General features: G+C 43.4%; 3 protein-coding genes across 4 annotated transcripts; 2 read left to right on the forward strand and 1 right to left on the reverse strand.

The window, feature by feature from the left end:
* Positions 1 to 87: 87 nt before the first annotated feature.
* On the reverse strand, positions 88 to 9446 carry BTF3L4 (basic transcription factor 3 like 4). The gene is made up of 6 exons (XM_027683036.1): positions 9337 to 9446; positions 8243 to 8306; positions 7357 to 7470; positions 4857 to 5058; positions 3388 to 3447; positions 88 to 2525 (listed from the first exon to the last, which is right to left on the reverse strand). The coding sequence occupies exons 2-6, from the start codon at positions 8294 to 8296 to the stop codon at positions 2479 to 2481; spliced, it is 477 nt and encodes a 158-aa protein (XP_027538837.1). The 5' UTR covers positions 8297 to 8306; positions 9337 to 9446; the 3' UTR covers positions 88 to 2478.
* Positions 9447 to 10002: 556 nt separating this feature from the next.
* TXNDC12 (thioredoxin domain containing 12) lies at positions 10003 to 19276 on the forward strand. Of its 2 annotated transcripts, XM_027683034.1 has the most exons (7): positions 10003 to 10247; positions 12221 to 12281; positions 16555 to 16607; positions 17110 to 17183; positions 17742 to 17811; positions 17901 to 17984; positions 18423 to 19276. In XM_027683034.1, exons 1-7 carry the CDS (start codon positions 10157 to 10159, stop codon positions 18500 to 18502), a joined length of 513 nt encoding a protein of 170 aa, XP_027538835.1. In that variant the 5' UTR covers positions 10003 to 10156; the 3' UTR covers positions 18503 to 19276. The 2 variants fall into 2 exon arrangements, with proteins under 2 accessions (XP_027538835.1, XP_027538836.1); XM_027683035.1 differs by lacking the exons at positions 10003 to 10247; positions 12221 to 12281 and adding an exon at positions 15313 to 15915.
* KTI12 (KTI12 chromatin associated homolog) lies at positions 13780 to 15200 on the forward strand. The gene has a single exon (XM_027683033.1). The coding sequence runs from the start codon at positions 13812 to 13814 to the stop codon at positions 14532 to 14534; it is 723 nt and encodes a 240-aa protein (XP_027538834.1). The 5' UTR covers positions 13780 to 13811; the 3' UTR covers positions 14535 to 15200.
* Positions 19277 to 20348: the final 1072 nt, after the last annotated feature.

Genomic DNA, 20348 nt, shown 5'->3' on the forward strand with positions numbered 1-20348 from the left:
CTGAAACTATTTTTAATAACCCTGCATTTCCATCAGCATGTACAAGCACTGTTTGTGTTATACCATGAATAAATACAAAGAAAAGAGTTTTTCCCACAACAGCCTTGATGGGCTACTTTTAATTAAAATCAGTTTAATGATTGATAAGCTCTAGTATTTCCAGCAGCAAATCGTAAGTGGTTGACTGTTTCCAGATACAGTGAAAAAACTGAATAGAACTACATAAGCTAGCATAGTTAGTTTACTGGTTGTCAACATAGGAAAAACTGAGGGTTTAACACATAAATTGTCATGACCAAGAGCAAAAACTAAGTGAGTATTCTGGAGGAATTAGAAAGTTCAGCTATATAAACTTATGGAATCATTGTTTCCAAGGCTTACTTTTAATCTCTCTCAAAATTACTTTTGACATACTTCCTACATCAGAAACCAATGAGCAGGAATTTTCAGTATCTGATTAGTATTTAGGAAGGGGATGTCCCATACATCATCTCAGTACAGTTGCTACTTTGAAAGGGTCTTTGCTCACGCCTCTCAAGCAAATGGAAGAACACTGCAAATACCTGTTGCTTCGTGTCCTTCCTTTGCTCCTTGGGCTCCCAGAGGCAGCAGAAGGTAATTCCATGTTACTGGGCACACACCAATGAAGACATCTCCTCCTTATAGACACAAATCATCTGCAGCTGATCAGCCATACAACAAACCAAAGTTTCATTCATCACCATAGGGAAAACAGGAGTGAGTATAGGGAGTGTGAAATCCTAAAGCCCTACCGGAATCCTCCCCAGTCCTGCATGTGTCTTCCTCAGTCACTGCCATCGGGAATGCAGTGCTGTTCCAAACAGCTGCTGCATCCACCTGCCCTTGGTGGGAGGAGCAGACAACACACAGGAGGAAGCATTTCCTCTTTTGTGCTTTTATTTTGTAGTAAGATCCATGTAGTATATAAAATATAACAGGAAAAACAGAACGGAGCCTGTAAAACGAACCGAGGAGTTCAGAGGACAAACCACTGCAGTTCTACTTCTGTGGTTTCATGAAGTCTCCAGAACTCATGGACTGTTTGCTTGGACTATTACAGTTCTCTAGCATATGAGCCTACATCAAAAGCTGATATGTTCCAATTAAGCCATAGTTAAGTGACAGATGTAGAAAAAAACAAAAACGGAACGGCTTTCTTAAGCCACAGCTGCCCTTGACAGAGGTTACAATGATGTCTAACTATACTGTAATGCACATTACATCAAGAACCTTGAAAGAGCCTCTGAAAAAACAGGTTCACATTAAGCATTTTAAAGAAAGGTCATAAATACTGCACTGTACCAACAGTACTTCCCAATGTCCTCCTCATGCCTGAGGAGCGTTTGTGTTTTGTAAGAAGCTACTACATAGATGACACCAAACCTAGAGGTAGGTTATAGGCCAAGGTAAGTTACAGGCAAAAAAAAAAAATCCCTTTAGAGCTAATCACTGCACAAACTGCCCAGTAGGAAGCAAGGCAAAGTGTCAACAACTCTTTCCTCCCACTCTGGGCATTGCTCACACAGTGCATTTAATTCCTAGTGCCGTAAGAATGACAGTGGATCATGAGCTGCTAGTAAATGCAATCATGCCAAGAGAACAGCTTGAAGTTATTCAAGCAAAAACCTGTTACTGTGTAAAACTGGTGCACTGGACTGTTACCAACCAGACCTCCAAGCTTAGGAAGTGACCCAAGAGTAGAGAACCAAAATGTTTGGTTTTCCTTTGACTGGGAAATACTCCAGTAACCAACAGGAAAACACACTGCTAAGCCTACACGGAAAGAGTCAAATATCAGCTTGTATCAAAAGGTTAGAGACCAAAAAAAAAAAAAAAAAAAGTTGAAGAAGGTTAAGAAAAGCACACTTGTCTGAGACCAGGTTTTAAAAAAGTTACTGTACCAAACAAGCTGCTGAAACAGCTCATCTTCGGTATCATTTGGGATCAACGCAGGGTTGATAACAAATGTGTACACTGAGAAACATCTGCAAGTACAATAGTTAACAGCAAATTAACCCCAAGTGTTAATGGTGTAATGCCTTCAGGTCACAAAATGTGGACAAAATGTTCACCTTAACTACCTTCTGTGCGCTATCTGGTGGTACTCAAAAGTAGCAATGCTGAAGATTCGTTTTATTTCTACTTCCAAAGGAAAAGGGGAAATGGTTAAATAAGCGTTCTCCAATTTGTTCTCCACTATACGTACACCCACACACATACACACACCCCTCAAAATGCACTGACATTTCTTTTTTGACCAAAAGAGTAGATCCTGGGAGTAAGTGCAAAATGCAAAATCAACTGACAGAAAATGCTGAACAAACAGCATCATAAAAATACAAAATATTTATATTACTGAACTATTAACAGATGATGTTCTCTGTTTCTTTAAACTTTGGAACCACATAGCTGATTTCTTAAATCTAGTCCATGCCAGCTTCCAGAACTATTAATGTTTTAGTTAGCTTCATTCTTTGATGCTTCATCAAAATTTTCTACGAGATCTGAAAAAGATGAAGATATTTAATACAGTAATGCCCAATAAGATGACCTTTAATGAATATGCATATATTATAGGAGAGGTTAAGTAGTACTTAACTACATTCAGGGAAATTATTTTCTTATGGGCAGATTTCAAAAGGCTTTAGAAAATATGGTTTGTTTGGACATACACAAAGAACCAGAAACACAGGAACACTCAGACAGTGAAAATTCTAATATTAAGTGATTAAGATCTGATTTTCAGAGGTGCTCTATTAGCTGTAGTTGGGTTTTGAGCATCTGCATCCTTTAAAGAATGCCTAAAGTTTTAGAGAATTGAATTTTATGCAAGGTCACAAAGAAATAAAGCAGTGCCAAAGCATGAGGATTTGAATCTCTGATCCACAAGTGTGTTGTTTTAGCTAACACACCATACTGACGGATACAGCAGAATGTGGTGATTAATAAGACAGTTATTCATTGTCATGTTAAGAACTTACCATATTTTTTTTTACTTTCAGATACATAAGCTTTTTTTCTTCTACTACAGAAATAAAAATCCCCACTCCAGTCTCTGATTTGAAAACAACCTGATAACTACACCAATTGTGTCATTTTGCAGCCCTAAACCCCTGTTTGGATATTCAGATACCTGCTCAATCTTACTGAAGGTATTTTAACCTAGTTTCACTTAATTATTAAGATGTTTGCACAAAGTAAACCCTTTTTCAAAAGCTGGACTTCAAAGCCATGTTTTAATGCTGCCCTAAATATGAAGCCTCCCTTAGCAAGTGAGGAGTATAATCACACCAAGAGCTAAATATTTCAGTGTATGAATCAAAATATTTATACATTAAATGGACATAAAAGTGTGTATGTGCCTACCTGGGACATCATCATCTTCTTCATCAATATCTTCAGATTTTGGTGCTTTACTATCCAACACTGTAAAAAGAAACTTGGTGCTGAGTTCTCATGATACAGAATTAGGGACACTCACATGACACAATAAAAACCATACAGGCGAAAAAAGCAAGCATTTCCCCAACAGTGAAAAGCACACAAATGACCAGGTATTGACAGTTAACAGCATGACCAAAAGGCCTATGTGTGGACATTATTACACCAAAGTATTAGCAGGGCCATTTTCAAATGCTATGGGGTAATTCATGCAGAGCTTGCAAAAGATCAAATGATATAGAAAACCCCCAGTGTGACTAAATCTAACTGGTGTCATGTGTTTCAATGCAACAACAATGTGGTACCAATCAGTGACCAGCATATCATATGATTCAATTACCAAGGGGCCACAACTGTAGGGAAAAGTATTTCCATATCAGCTGCCCTGCATTAAACCTACTCTGTCAGTCACAGATTGTGCTCCAAGTAACCTAGAGAAATGAAAGAACTACAAAAACAAAGTACTTTTTCCTCACTGTACTATCCAAAGGAAGCACAGCATCCATTGGTACTGAGGTTGCATCAAATGAAATATGTTTATGATTATCCACCCCTCTGAATTTTAAAAGGTATTCTACTTATTAATAAAGAAAAAGAAAGCCTTTACTTTCACTTAAGCTTTGAACATGAAATGTGGAAGAAGTTGAAACTCATTTAGAAAGAATAACTATTTGCTGAAAACATTAGAACAGGTGATGTATATTCCAGTTCCAAATACAGACAACTGCAACGTGTCCAACTACAGTCATCTTAATGGCCAGAAGAATCTTAACTGGAATTGTCCCTAATCTTCATTTCTGAACTGTAAAATTACAGTAATAATTATAGCACATGTACACACACCCTCATGCTCCCAAGGTTTTAAAATAAATAGAAAAATCAAGAACCACAGTCAAAACTGTGATTTGATTTTTTAAATTTTCAATCAAAGCTCTCATTTTTAATTAGATTTCTTAAGTCTTGGTTGAATTCCAAAGGGAATTGTGGACTAGAAGAACACACTCCTTACTCTATAATCACAACAGAAATATGTTTTGTATGAACAAAGAAAACAGAGTTGATCCCCTGACAAAAAGAACCAGTTGAGTTTTTCCAAGTAAAAACGTGAACTTGCTTTCCAAAGTATTCTCCCATACATAGTTGTACACCTGCAATAACAGCATGCCAGACTTACCTATTTTAATTTTTTTAAATCAGGGCATACCTATATAATCTTGAGTCAACAAGAAAAATTTTTCCCCCACCCTACACTTCCTCAACAGTGGCAAATAAAAAGTAATCAAGGGTGTGTGCACTTTTATTTAAGTCACATACTGCTGTTAAATGTGGGTTAAAACTTTTAAGTACTTCATATGTTCTTTAAATCAGCTATGAAAGACCCCAAGAAGACCTACCTTGTCTTGGGAATTGTTCAGCTAACTTCCTGAGACTTGTTAAGCTGTCAGCACCAAGCTGGCTTAAGATGCCCGGAAGCATTTCTGTGATCGGTTTAGCCTCTGCATGACCAGTAATTGCAAAAGTGTTGGCAGACAGGGAAGCTTGAACCTTGGGGTTGTTGAAGTGAATAACTGTTCCATCATCTTTTATCATGTTCACCTGTTTAAATATAGTAATAACATTTACCAAAGTGTTGCAGCATCTTGTGGAATGAGCGTGATCATTAAAATCTAGATTTAAAGCATTAAAATATAGAAAATTACAAAGCTACCACTCCTCCTAGAGAATAATATAACCACGACAAAAGCACCTGGAATTAATACCACCCAAACTGGAAGTAAATATGAGTTAATGGTAAAATATGGGCTCATACATACTATATGATAAGGCAGAATTTAACAGCTATGGTTCCTTCATAAAATGAACTTACCTGAATACTAATAAATATATAAGGAGTATATGTTGTAATGCAGCTCATGTGCATTTTTAACAAAAGCAAAAAAAATATACATGGATTATTAGACTGCAAGGTATATACATGTCAACGTGAAGAACGACTGGGGAGGGAAACCCCCCCAACAAACCAAACAAGCCCTTCAGCTCTGTGGTGACTCTTCACAGACTCAAAACTCCAACAGCAAAGCCCAGCCACACCAGTTTAAGCCATTGCCTTTCACAGGTACCTGTGACACCTATCAGGAAATCCCAGTAATTCCATGATGACTCTTTTAAGACTAAGGACATCATACAGTGATCCTGCTCTCTTCCTCTTTCCTGGTCTTCTGAATCACCAAGAATTAAGATTTATGGCCAGTGTAGTGCCCTGCTTTGCACCTTCTGTCAGTTTATACTGGCATATTTATATGGGTTTATGTTGTGTTTTTTAACTTAATGGGAGACAGCATGGACAGTTAAAAAGGTTTTTCTTCTGGGCATGGCTAAACTATGGTTATGTGGAAAATAATTTTGTCTGACCAAAGGAGGAAAGTCCTACCCATCCAACACAACAGTGGTATTAAACTCATGTGACAAAATTAATAAGCAAGGTTTTTAGTAGAAATTACAGGGAGAAATAAGAGATTTAAAATATAAAAACATCCAAGTTCTCAATCCTCACACAGCAGAAGAGGTTCAAAATATGTTTTGAACAGGAAAATCAGGTGTGTTGCTTTCCTGCAAAACTAAACAATGTCCTGTCCTTTGCACATGAGGAAATGGTAAAGGCTTCAAGCACAGTCATCCTGTTACTTAAAAACCTGTTTTAAAACCACACAGATGAGTAACTCATGCTTGACTCAACATTGCTACCCTCCCCAAACTCTTTTACACAAAGCTTACCAAGGTCAACTCGTGTTCACCTGAACACAACATACTGCAATTCTGTCTCTAGCTATCAAGGCAGAAACATTTTGCATTATCTTCACATCAAGATATTTAAAATCCTTAATAACTGCGTCTGAGTAAAGATCCTGTGCTTTGTGTGAAAAAGGAAACCGAAACACACACCCAGAACTGTGTCCTTCCTTGGGTTCACATAGCTCAGTATATACATACTGAGCTTAAGAAAACAGAGAAATATGAAGTGTTTATGCAAGAGAGGACTGAAAATCTACAGGCCAACCAGGCTGCTACAGCGAAATCTGCATTTGCCTTTGGAAGAGAGAATGCACTACGTGACCTCTGCAGGCACCTTGCAATCCTGCTTAAATTAATTAATCACAGATTAAATACTGCACTTCTTTAACCAAGCACTACAGTAATACTGAGTTCATGATGGAGGAACACCTCCTCCTCCCATGGATGAGTGTCACTCCCTACAGTGTTATGGAAAACATGTTTCATTCATACCTGTCAATTAGGGGTATTCAAAGAACATCTGAAACTCTCACATTCCCACTTACATTAGCACAGAAGCTGCTTCTGTAGGGTCTCTGCAGTGTTTTAAGAAACATCATCTCCTGCAACTACTGCAAACAATTCCAGCAATTTTTGTAAAGTAGTAAAAGATCCTAATTTTAATAATATGGACTCAAGTTCTTACTCCAGGTATTTCTAAACTTTTCTTTATATTCTGCACCACACAACTCTTGCCCTGGATGTGCCTGCACAGAACACATGTACTTACTGCTCTTTTGAGTAGGTAATCAGGTTCATAAAAGTCAAGAACAAAGAGAAGTTTTGTTCTGTGATGATTGCAAGACACACACACAACACACAGCTTACTACCTCTTGTAACCACTATGTGGTCAGCAGAACCTTCTCCATTCTTTCTCCAGGTACATACATACATTTCATTTCACTGAGACAACAATCAATCAAATAACTTTGCCTATCAATAAACAGATCTGTAAGTTTTTGCTTGGAAGCCTGTTGTAAAAACAAAAGCAAAAACCACCACATCACCCCCAAAACAATACAGTGAATTTAATTTCAAACAGGAAACACTTATCACTATACCTCTTCAATGCCAGCAATGTTATTTACTGCCAGTTTTTTGAGGGAACTCTGAAGTTTTTTGTCATCAGCTGTAGCTGTTCTGTGCACCACCTTCTTCTTTCTGCGAGCTGTTCCCTGGGAAAGAACCAAGAGACAACAGTCAGCTATGCTCAAAATTTCTCAACACTAATTGTGAAAGTTCTATCACAGTCTGAGCAACGTCTTCCAAGTTATGAGACGCTTCTATAGTCCTATTTCCCTTTACCTACAGCTTTAGCCATCAGTCTCAATTTTAAGGTTTTTCTTAAGTGTAAAGGACCAAAAGACACCAAACAGCAGCAGTATTTTCCCTTCCTACAAGTCAGATTACAAAAATACTATTTACTGCTAAGCAAAATGTAAGAAATTTTCCCCAAGAACTCTATTTTTTCCAGGACGAAGCACAAATACAGTGATTTAACAGCAATTTTGGAATTTCTACTTTGCAAACTTTTGTGGAAGTTTGGCAGGGGATGAGCCCCCACACTGAACAAACTCCATGCCTTTTTTTTTTGGTCAGATTAACTACCTGCTGGCTCAGAGAAAAACAAAGCTCAGTGCAGTTAGTGCCTGGAGTGGGCACTGAAAATCCCCAACAGGGAGAAGGGAAAGGCAGAACTGGAACGCCCAACAGGTGAGCTCAGCTGGAGCTTCCACAGGTCACAACAAGTCACTGAATTAACAGAACTCTTACACCCTGGAAACTGCTAATCCAGCAGCTGGGAACTGAAAGAAACTTGCATTTCATGTAGAAGCACCATCATACAGATCACACAAAAACCATATCTCTCAAGTCTCAGAAATACATTTTTCCCCTTCTGTGAACTATAGCCTATGTTTTGAAAAGCATCTCTGGTGGGTTTCTTACCTTTCCTCCTATTCGGACCTGCGCTTGAAGCTTGGCCAGTTTTTCTTGGTTCATAGTGATGTGTCTGAAAAATAACAACAAGATACAAAACCCAAGTTAATAATCAAAACAGTAAGAAAAAAAAAGGTCACAGTCCATTTTCAAAGCACTCCTAAGATTGCAGTGAGGTTTTGAAACTTACAGAACACTACCCAAAACACTGCGTCCAACAAAAACACACAAACAAAGCTTTAAAACCTAAATGATCTGAAGTGGTCCTGTAGTAGGCCACTTAGCTGAAGTGCCTGTGACGCAATAAGGCAAATCAACAAGACACTTCATTCCGCATCAGTCTGAGGCAAATTCCCAGTGTGCCAATTTACTTTTGGAAGTACTGAACTGAACTCAAACCAAACCCAAACCAGCACAACTGCTACTGGGAAACACCCTTATCTTTAAGAGAGCCCAGGGAGAGATTCATCACTAAACTACGTTGAATACTATTTCCATATAATGAATCTCCGATACTTGTAACTAATAAGTGAGCTCTGAACCCCGTGAGTTCAGATCTGGACGGATTTCCCACAGGAACCTCTGGAAGCCCTGCATCCCATTCAATGACTGGGAAGTCAGTCCAGTGGCTTCTTCCACGGGTCAAGTGGGACCTTTAAAGACTGAAAGCCCTGAAAAAAACCCGTAATGGGTGAAAAAACACCTCCAGCCTTCCAGCACAAGGAACGCATTCCGCTGCTGTGCCCCAGCAAGTGATCAGAGACCCTGGGAATGACGGGGAAGCCCCCTCCGCGTGTGCTTTGTGCCGGAGAGAGGGATCAGCACCGGCGGGAGAAGAGGCTCAGGGCGGCTCGCCGGGCACCCCCTGAGCACGGGGAGCAAGAGGGGCCCAAGGCTGATCCCTCAGGAGCCTGTATGGCCGCGGTCCCCCGAGCCGGGGCAGCCCCCGCACATCGTCCCGCCGCAGGGCCTCGTTCCCTCGGCGTCTCCTCGGGGAACGGCCCAGCGCGGCGGGCGGGGACGGGACCGAGTCCCCCGCCCCAGGCCACTGGGGGCACGGTAAGGGCGGGCCGCCGGGACGCGGGAGCAGCAAGACCCCTCACCTGAGCGCGGCGGAGCCTCCGCGGCCAACACGCGGCGAGAACAAGATGGCGGCCGGGGAAGGAAAGAGAGGCGCACAGAGAAAGGAAGCTCCCCGCCACGTGACGGCGCCGGCCCGCCCGCCGATTGGCGGAGCCGCCCAGTGTCATTTGCATAGAGGCGGGAGAGGGGGTGCGCGGGATTTTCTGGGAGTTGTAGTCTCTGGGTGGGGGGGGACAGACACCCGGTGCCCCTGGGCAGGGAATGGCGGCCTGGGGTAATAACCAGTGTCCTGGGGCAAGGAGCGGTGTCCAGCTGTAGTCTCGGGTGCCCCTGGTCAGGGAGCGGTGGCTGGTGACCCAAACCCGGGGCGCGGCGGCTCCAAAGGCGTCACCACGTGCTCCGCTGTCCCCCTTAGCGAACCCTCTTTCACGCACGGCGCTTTGCGGTCGGTTTTGCCTTCCCGATAGCTGGGCAATTCCGGAGAGCAGCGCGACAAAAGCGTTTATTTTGGAAAGGAGAAAATAAACCCGGATCCCCATATACACACAGCCCTCCCGCTGCCTGCTCCCGCCGGGATAAACCTGGGCTTGTCCAGGGGCAGTAACCCAGGTGACTCGGACCCCACCGCATCCCCTCCCGCTGGGTGCCACCCCCGGCACCCCCGAGCCGAGCGGCGAAGGCTGCGCGCCGCCCACATCCGCCTCACATCACTTCCTGGGCTTTAAAAGAACGGGAAAAAAAAAAAAAAAAGGGAAAGAAAAAAAAATCCGCCTGAGCGGGTCCTGTGCTGTGCGGAGCTTTGGGGCTGTACCCGGTGCCGCCGCTGCCCGCGCCGACACTATGAAGGCTCAGCCCGCGGCCGTCTCCGTCCTCTGCCTGTGCCTGGTGCTGGTGGCCTCCGCCGCCTCCTCTGAGGGAGGGCTCGGAAAGGGTCAGGAAAACGCTTCTTTCGGGCTTTCCTCAACTCGTGTCCCGGCCGCGGGCGCCGGTCCGGTCCCTCAGCGGCGTCGGGGGGCGGGGGGACAGAGCGCGGGTCTGGGGGCTGGAGGTGAAGGGGGTTTGCACCGTCCCCGCCGTCGTGGTTCTGTCCCGGCTGAGCATCCTTTCGAGGGGCTCCGCGGAGCCCCGCGGGGCAGCCCTCGATGCCCGCTTTGCCTGCCCAGCCCCCGCCGGCTCCTGGCAGGCGATGAATGACGCTTCCCTCCGCCCTCGGCTTTCCTTGCCCTCGATGACCGCTCCTCACTCCTCTCTTGGCTCACCGAGGCTCCTTGTCTAATTACCGTGTCTAATAGCCGGGTTTAGCCAGCGCCTGAGCTTCACCCCAGGTGGTGGCTTTGCCTTAGAGGCAAATCTCCTCCTCAGGACCGGTAGTAACCAATTCGATCAATGACAGCAAAGCTCTGTGGTGTGGATCCCAGCCAGCCATCCTCCTTTAATTCCCCAGATGACTTTCATTCAAAAGAAACACTCCGTAGTGTGTTGTGTAATTGTTTTAAAAACATACTGAAGCTTGCCACAAATGGGATTTTGGTTTAAGTATAGAAAAGCTTTCAAAAAGTGTTTCCCAGCTAGAACAATAAAAGGCTTTCCCTATTTTAACATTTTGGCCTTTGACTGAAATAGCTGACGTGTCAATATGCTGGATAAACACGACTTCTGCTAATCCAGCTGGCTTTTGCTTGGGTACGTTGAGCTTGTCCAAAAGTAGCCCTGTGTCCAAAGCTGCCCAAGCAGCTGGGGTGTGATTGGACGTGGACAGGGCATCCCCACCTCACTGCGAGCTCATCTGTTTGGTGTGTTGCATCATATGTGTTCACAGTGGTTCATATCAGGAGAGGAGATCAGGTAATACGCTGTGCCAACTGTCCACACCTCCCGGATACTGAATTAAGGTGCCATGAGGATTTGCTGACTCTGTTTTAGGCTTTCTCCAGCTTCTTTGCCATAGTTGTCTACAATGTCCACTTTTCCCTGTGTCAGCACTGAGCAGTCTGGGGCTCTGACCTCTGTGTAGCTCCCGAAATCTGCTCCCCTCAGCACCCTGGGGGTTGCTGACTGATCCAAACCCTCAGCGATGGGAAGGGGCAAGCCAAGGCTGATGTTTGATCATCCAGTGCACTAATTGTTAATTACTGGAGCCATAAGACCTCTGAGGAGGTCTTTCAAGGGGGTTCCTCTTCAAACAGTTCCCGGATCTCCTTCATCTCAGCTCTCCAGGTGGCTTTTGGCCATGTGCTTTGTTGGCTACTAAAAAATCCCAACCCTGGCAGTCCCTACTTTGCAGCTGTTAAACATACACTGACTCACTCTTGTGTCAATTGACGCAACAAGACTTGTTATCTGGATATGGGATAAAATATTTCCTGCGTCGTTCAGTCACTCTAACATTCAGAAATCTGTGTAGTGGTGTTCTTTCTTACTCTTCAATTATCATCAGCAGTAATAATTAGCATAATAGTTTTAGAGCAATTAATGATCATATGTTGGCCTAGGAATTTTTAAGTTTTGCTTTAGTTCACATTCAGTGGGATTTAGGAAGCCAAATGCTGACATGTTTAATTTGTCACTCATCAGTTAATAAATGTTCATAGATTGAAGAAGAATGGAGAATAATCAGAAGGCCCTTCAATTTTAATATCCGTTTGGGGGATTTTGATGTCGTTTGCATATAGATATAAATATTCATTAGGATGGTGTGGTTTTGTTAATTAATTTCAGTGGGATTTCTCATACGACTATGTGGGTTGTAAGTATTTGCAGAAGTCTTTCCAGAACTGGGATTGTAGTTGGCTTTAAAAAAAAGAATATAAAATAAGTTTAAAATACTCTTGAGGGTTGGACTGTTTTCCTCTGTTAGCTGACACGCTAAATTATGCAGCATTTATAAACCCTTCTCTCTGGCAGGTTTTGGAGATCATATTCATTGGAGAACACTAGAAGATGGGAAGAAAGAGGCAGCAGCCAGGTATGTTTGCTAGTTTTAAATACGGAAAAGTGTCTTTAAAAGCATTCACAAAGGTTCTGTATCAATCCTAAATTTAACCACAGAAGAGTCATTATTAACAAAAATGAGGATAGTTTAGGAGACTTCAGATCCCTACACTTATTATAGAGAAAATACAGAGTTTTGATATCTTTGCTCAGGCACCACCTAGGTTTACTCACTGCAGTCTAATTAAATCATTGAAGCCATAGCATGTCTTTGAAATGAGAAGAAAATAATTATTTCCCACAGTAAAGAAAGGTATGGTTCTGAAACCCACAAATGAATGTGTAAAGAGTGCTCAATCCCCTTGAACTCAGCAGTGCTGAGAGCTTCCCTAATATTCCTTATGCCTGTATAGATGAGGCCTCAGCCTGAGATGAGTTATTTTGTTCCAATGTGCAGGAAAAAGTCTGGAAGTTTCAAACTAGTGAACTGATAGAACCTGATTTGGTTAAGTTTAAACTCTAAAAATAACAGTCTCTTAGAAGGTAAAAAATTATATTTTGACACATTATTTTCCTCAGAATTTCTTCTGTTTCTTGTTAAAATGTGAGAAAGGAAATGGTATGCTTATAAATTCTACTTGTATTTTAAATTTATAACCTACATCTGACAATGCTGACATGAGCAGAAATTCCTCATGCCTTCCAGGTTTGCTGTTTGAGTTCAGCTCTCAAACTGATCCATCGTTTTAGTGTAGGTACCAAATTAACCCAGATGATACACTTCCGAGGTCTTACAAGTTTCTATAGCTGGATATTTTTGAAAAAAAATATTATTTCAGTATTTACAGGTGTAATTGTAGCACTACCTTGCAATGAAGCAGAGGAAGCTTCAAAGTGAGACAGGGGAGAGCGGTGAGCTCTCAGGTTTAGGCAGGATGAGCATTCCTGCTCAAGGAGACTGCAGCAAGGGGTGGGTGTAATCCATACCCTCTCCTTTCACTGTTGGAAGCACAGACCCTTTCACTGATTTGAGTTCAGCAGCATTTGAGCATTACTGAAGGACTGGGAGAAACCACTAATAACAAAGAAAATATAAACCTAAAAAGTAGATTTGTTTTCCTAAGTCTGACCTTAGGTCAGGAGGAGATGAAAAATAATACGAAAATTAAACGAAATTAACTGTGACACATCAAGCGAGATCCAGCAGAGCCAGTGAGCTGGGAAGTTTCAAGACTTCAATTTGAATTTTATAAACTGCGCAGCGTGGATGTGTCGGGGGATGCTGGAGACGTCTCGTTTTTAAGTTCCCTGCGGACGAGGGCAGGGATCAAGCGTTCCTACAGTTAGTAAGGTCGCGTTTCTAAGCCGGACGCCTGGCAGGACGGTGTCCCGGTGCCAGAGGCGGGAGCTCGGTGGTTCCGCATGCTCGAAGGGGCAGAGGAGCCCGCAGGGCGGTGCCGCCGCTCGGGGCCGGGGGGTGCTGCCGGTCGCGGGCGGGCCGTGTGTGGGTGTGTGTGACCGGCGGAAGCAGTTCCCGCCCGTCCGGGTCGGTGCCGGCGGGGTGATGCCGCTGGTGGTGCTGTGCGGGCGGCCGGGCAGCGGCAAGAGCCGGCGGGCGGCGGAGCTGCGGGCGGCGCTGGGCGGCCCCGAGCGGGCCGCGCACGTCGTGTCCGAGGCGGAGGGCGGGCGGGCGGCGCTGCGGGCCGAGGTGGAGCGGCGGCTGAGCCGGCGGGACGTGGTGATCGTGGACGCGGGCAACGAGCTGCGGAGCATCCGCTACGAGCTGTACTGCGCGGCGCGGCAGGCGGGCACGGCGCGCTGCCTCCTGCACTGCGCCGGCGGCGGGGGCGGCCCCGACGAGCCGCCCTTCGAGGAGCCCGACCCGGGCTGCCGCTGGGACCGGCCGCTGTTCACGGTGAGCGGGGAGGAGCCGCTGCCGCTGGGCGACATCCGCGCCGCGCTGTTCGAGAGCGCCCCACCGCCCCCGCACCGCTCCACCCGCGCCCAGCCCCTGCAGTCCGGGGAGTTCCTGCACCGCCTGGACCGCGTCACCCAGGACGTGCTGGCCGCGGTGATGGCCGCGCAGAGCGGCGGGGCGCTGCCCGGGGACACGGTCCGCGTCCCCGGCCTGGCCGAGGGGCTGGTGCTGAGCCGGCCCGTGAGCCTGGCCGAGCTGAGCCGGCTGCGCAGGCAGTTCATCAGCTACACCAAGATGCAGCCCAGCGATGAGAACATGCCCCAGCTGGCCAGCATGTTCCTGCAGTACCTGAGCCGCAGCATCCAGTGAACCGGGGGCAGTGGCCGTGGTTGTCGAAGTACTTGCGACAGTAAGAACACGCCTTCCAGGCACAGACCCTGCAGAGCCTGGATCCCACCTGTCGTGTATCGGATATTTGGCAGCAGCAGCTCTGGGTGCTGTGTTCCCACAGCAGCCAAGCAGACTATTTCTGAGAGAATCTGTAGGGGTACAGTTCCCCACACCCCGGAATTCTCCCCGTCAAAAAGGAGAGCAGCTGTTGCATCCCCAAGCAAGTGAAGTCTCCTGTGGAGACATAAACCCCAGTAATATAGTAGTGTCTGAATGTGAAAGCGCAAAAGGTGATGACTGTATGTCTTGAATAAGAAGATTGTTTTTCCAGGGCTGCCTACAGATAATGTCAAACTGCAGAAGAGACTTCAGGTCCAGAACTAGAACAGGCGGTGTTTTAGAATGTGACTGTTTCAAAAAATCTGACTGAACCCAAGAGAGATTTACAGCTCTGCACTGCAAAAAGATGCTGGCTTAGCAAACTCAAAGAGGTTTAACAATAAAATGTGTGCCTTAAATTGACTAAACTCTTAATTTATCTGCAGGACTGTTTTATTGAAATAACTTGCCGTGTCTTTTCTCTGCAAGGTCATCATTAAACACCTTTAAAAACACTAATTGCTTAAGAATGAGTTCTCTCATAGGGAAAACAAGCTAAAATGACAATGTCTGTTCTTGTTGAAACACGTAGGTTCGTACCAGCTGGGATGGGTAGCTTAGTTTTGCATTTAGTTTCCAGTAATTTGGGGTTTGCAATACAATAGATACAGTTTATATAAACTTCTCACTTTCTGGTGGATGCTTCATCCCTCATTCTCATAAATTATCGTTTTTGTTTAATTGTGTGTGTAGTGCTCCCTGGGAGGAAATAGTACAGTCTGACACACCGACTGCTGGGGGATTTATGCATTACAGAACTGAGAAATGACTACAAAAATGTTTTGATGTAAATAAGTTTATCTTACCAGTCAAAGTAAAGAGAATAAAGCTGAGAAAACACATTCATTATTTCAAACCTCTGTGAGTTCTCACTAAGAATTGGTATTTCAAGGCTGTGAGCACTTAAATTTAAAATCTGCTTTGAAAATTTCTCTTTAAAAAAAGTGTGTTGCAGTACTGATTGCCAGATGATTGAACTCTTTTGGCATGAACCACTGGTCCTTGATAAGAACAATGTGTATTTTCCAGACGTAAATCAGCCTGTCCTCAAGAAAGAGGCAAAACAATTTGGGACTCTGTAGAAACAATGAAGAAAAAATGTGGGTTTTCATCCTCAGGGACAGGACACTGGATGCAATGCAAGCTCTACTAGGGCAATGTGTATTCATACTCCTTACTGCAAGCAGAGCCCAATGGGAAGGTGATGACATATTGGTTAATTATAAAGGGCAAACTTCTCTTTGAATGACTCTAAATGTTAATGTCTTCCTCTCTACCCTTTTCTGGTTCTAAAGATCATACCTGAACGCTGCTAAGTAGAGATTTCCTTTCATATCTGTTTACAGCTAAAGGGTTACTGGGTTTGATGGTTGCTCAGTGGGGGTCTTGGTCACAGGAGGTGACTGAAACATGTGGGCTGTAATGGGGAGGAGGATGGATAGGTGACTGTCAACCACTGGGTTGCCATAAGCAGCCACAAAAATCCATCCCGAGATCTCTCAAGCAGCTGGTGTCACTAACCATTTCCAGTAATCCAGTAAAAAAATGCATGACCAGCTGTGTATCGGAGGAATCTAAACTAATAAGAGCAAGTCTTCCAAAGACAAAGTCTCCTCTATGTGAGCAGTTACAATAAAGTATTTTATGAGATGTTTTAAGATTGGGAAAACTTTTTGCAAGCCAACCTTAGAACACAGCAGAATCTCTTTGCATCTTACTTGTTTTCTGTTACATTGAGCCTTTGAGGAAGCCCTGACTGTTAAAATGTACACGTAACAGAATTTGGTTTAGAGGCTTTCTGGAAGCTTTCTTTGACAGTTTTTTTTCTTCCTTTTTTTAGTGGTTTGCCTCTTATGGTTATCATCCACAAGTCCTGGTGTGGAGCTTGCAAAGGTAAGTGTATTTAATGCTAGAGCTTGCTGAAATTTCTAGTGAATCTTTGTATGCAAATCACATAGCCATGAGAAACATGAGCTTTGCATTCAGAATGTAGCTAATGGTAACTGTATTTCATTAAGAGAGGAATAATATGGCACTGCCATTGCAAACAAACAAGCTGGGGATCATGGCTAAGCTTAAAGGATGAGGCAGTTGAGTGGGAATACTGGTTTATAGCAGGCTTTCTGCTCTGTTCCATTGGTTCTATACAGCCATGTATGTTTGTTGTCAGGCTTCATCCCATGGCTGCCCAGCAAGAATTGCTTCAGTCACCTGCTGCTCTTAGCCCAGCTTTGCATAGTTTGATACATACATTCCATTTACTCACTGCTTATTGAAAAGTACCAGCTTTCCAGAGGGAGGGATGAAGTGGAGATTTTGATACTGTTTGAAAATCTGAAATATTTTCCACTGTTTTTACATGCCTCTTTATTTTTATTTCCCTCCCCTTAATTAGCTTTAAAGCCAAAGTTTGCTGAATCCAAGGAGATCTCTGAACTTGCCCATAATTTTGTTATGGTCAACCTTGAGGTAGGCTGCCTTCTGATCTGTGTCCATGTTACTGCCTGGTAATTAAGCATTTGGAATCTGACTTTACTGGTTACATCCTGTTTGGTGTACATCCTAAATCCTGCACTCCTGAATAGGCATTCAGGATTGATTGATACAGCTCATTGTTTTAAAAAGACTTCTCTTCAGTCTGGTTATTTTAATTCTGTTTATAAACCTGGCTCTCTGCCATTGTCTCTTTAACAGTTTGTACCTTGTGGGATTCTGTTGCTGCAATAAAGGAATTTATGTTTATTCTTTCATTACCTATCAAACATTCCTACACCAAAGTGGAGTGTGTAATGCAAATTAACAGGACAAAAAAATATTATTATTTATACAGAGGATACTTGTTTAGGTAAAAATAACTTACTTTCGTTGAGAGTGGAAGATCCTGCAGTTACTTGGCGTCTGTTCAAGATGTAAATTGCTCAAGGTAACGGGAATCTGAAGGCAATAACTTGTTTCTTTAAAAAGCAATGTTGTGTTTTGTTAGATATCTTGCTAATACATTCCTTCTCTTCTGTCTTGCTTTGGTAGGATGACGAAGAGCCCAAGGATGAAGCCTTTAGTCCTGATGGAAGTTATATTCCCAGAATCCTTTTCATGGGTAAGGCATCTGCAGCTCTTGTGTCCACTCACAGGACTGGGTTCTTATTGTTACCACCTAAATTTCCTGATGGATTTCTCGTTTCATAGATCCCAGTGGAAAAGTCCATCCGGAAATCATAAATGAGAGAGGAAACCCCAGCTACAAGTATTTCTATACCAATGCCGATCAAGGTATGTGCAAAGTAATTGAAACTGCATTTTTAGTGAGGACACACCTTCACTGTTTAGTGGAAAAAAAATGATGGTACTTTACAGCATAACTGGGAGCTGTTAGGTACAGTGTGAGTGAGTGGTTCTCCAACACTTGAGGAACCATATTCAGAATCGTAATTCACCTTAAGACATACTGTTATGTCTGTAGGACCTAAGCTTTGTCTCCAGTTGTGGCATGTAAAATCGTGGAATTTGCATGATCCATCTACACATAGTTGAGGAAATGGTGCAGGACTGGAGGATTTTTTTGTTTGGTTGTTGGTTTTTTTTTCCCACAGGTTAATTTGTAGATATACTTTCTATAACTGTTGTTTTGAAATAACTTTCATTACCAGTCCACCTTGATGTTTGCATCACGAGATTAATAGTTGGTATCTCTCTTGTCTAATCTTTCAGTTGTCCAAGGGATGAAGGAGGCCCAGGAGAAGCTGACAGGTGATGCTTTCAAACAAAAGCACCTGGGAGATGAACTATAATGGATACACTAAATGATGATTTTTCACTGCTTCAAAACTATAAAAGGAAACGATTGAACAGACTGAGAATGTAGTTGCACTGAAGGGACATAATTCTCCTGTCAACAATGTTAGGGTAAACCCTGTTTGGAGTTCACACACATGCATCAGTCACAGTGTTTTCTCCTCCTGCCTGGAAGTTTGCACTGTGATGATTATTTGCAACTAGGTAACGTGCAAACACGTCCCGTTGTGTGTTTGAGCAGCCACTAATATTTGGTGTTAAAAGGGAGGTGTGTAGGGAAGAATATTATATGAGGACAAACAGTGTGATTGAAAAAACTAGTAGCAGCCAACATTTTGACACCTAATCAGGGTTGAATTCCTCTTCTCTCACTGGTATTATGTGATCCCATTGTTTTTACTGGGCATTGCCATCAATGGGGCATCTTCCTAGGCCAGGTATTTTCTAGATATCCCAAAACACGAATTCTGCCAGTAAACCCAGTAGAATACATTTCATGAATGTCCAAGTAGCATGTGAAATTATCAGCTCTGCAAATGTATTTTTGTGTAAAACTGTGTGATTCACTTTTATTTGCCTTTGGGCAGAAAATTAACTTTTTCCTTATGCACTCACCTTTTGATTGTTCCATCAAGTGAGGGTGGGTTATGTTGAAGCTTTACGGGGTTTCCCCTTTTATTCTTTGAATGTTTTTTGGCGAATGCCTTGCCATCACATTGTACTGTATTTTTGTACCAGGGTGAAAAAAAAATAAACCTTTTTAAACATAAGCATGCAGAGAGTGTTTTGTGGTAAAGGGCATAACTTTCTGTTCTTAAGCGGGGGGGATAGATTTTTGTTTATGTTGCAGTGGTTATTAATGTTGAATGTCTCAGCTGAAGAAGATTCCTTGTCATTACAATTCAGCCATTTTACACTGCCTATACTGTCAAGGACAAGGTGATACCTACTGTTTATCTACTGGAACTGAAAAGGAAAATGGAAAGGAGAAAAATCACCTCTCAACCTGCTGGGGACGCTTTTCCTAAGGCAGGCCAGGATGCTGTTGGCTTTTTTGCCACATGGGCATATTGTTGGCTCATGGTCAGCTTGTTCTCCACCTGGACTCCCATACTCTCCTCTGGAAAGCTGTTTTCCAGAATCTACTGGTGCACAGGTTATTCCTCCCCAGGTGAAGGACTTTGCATTTCCCTTTCTTCAACTTCCTGACAACCCTCCCTGCCCATTTCTCCAGCCTGTTCAGATCCTTTTGAATAGCAACACAACCATCTGGTTATCAACCACTCTTCCCCAGCTTTGTATCATTGCCAGTTTGCTCAGAGTGGGCTCTGTCAGTTCATCCAGGTAGCTAATGAAGGTGTTACAGTACCAGCCAGGGGTACTCCAGTAATGACGAGCCCTGTTCAGCCCAGCAGTTCTGCCAGTTTTCCATCCACTTCACTGCCCATTTAGTTAGGTTGTACATCAGTTTGTCTATGAAGATGCTTTGGGAGACAGTGTAGAAAGCCACAGTAAGGCCAAAATAAACTACATCTGCTGTTCTCCCCTCATCCACCAAATTAGTCATCTAAAGCAAAAATTCCTGTCCCAAGTGCACTTGCTATAACTTCCCAGAACAAACACAGAGAGATCATTTTCTACAGATACTTTCTGAAGAACTATCTGTGGACATTAAGGGGGGAAAACTGTTGTATATACAATAAACCCAACTTGTCTACTGAGTCCATTTTTACTGTTCAGTAGCATTAAGAATTTTACTTCGCATACCAGTCTGTCTGGTGTCTGATTTTAGACACCAAAACTCAATTGGCCACTAAAAGAGAAGGACTCAGTGGAAATAAT

Source organism: Neopelma chrysocephalum, unplaced genomic scaffold (assembly GCF_003984885.1).
Source record: "Neopelma chrysocephalum unplaced genomic scaffold, ASM398488v2 Primary Assembly neopelma1_64, whole genome shotgun sequence".
NCBI classification, from domain to species: Eukaryota; Metazoa; Chordata; class Aves; order Passeriformes; family Pipridae; genus Neopelma; species Neopelma chrysocephalum.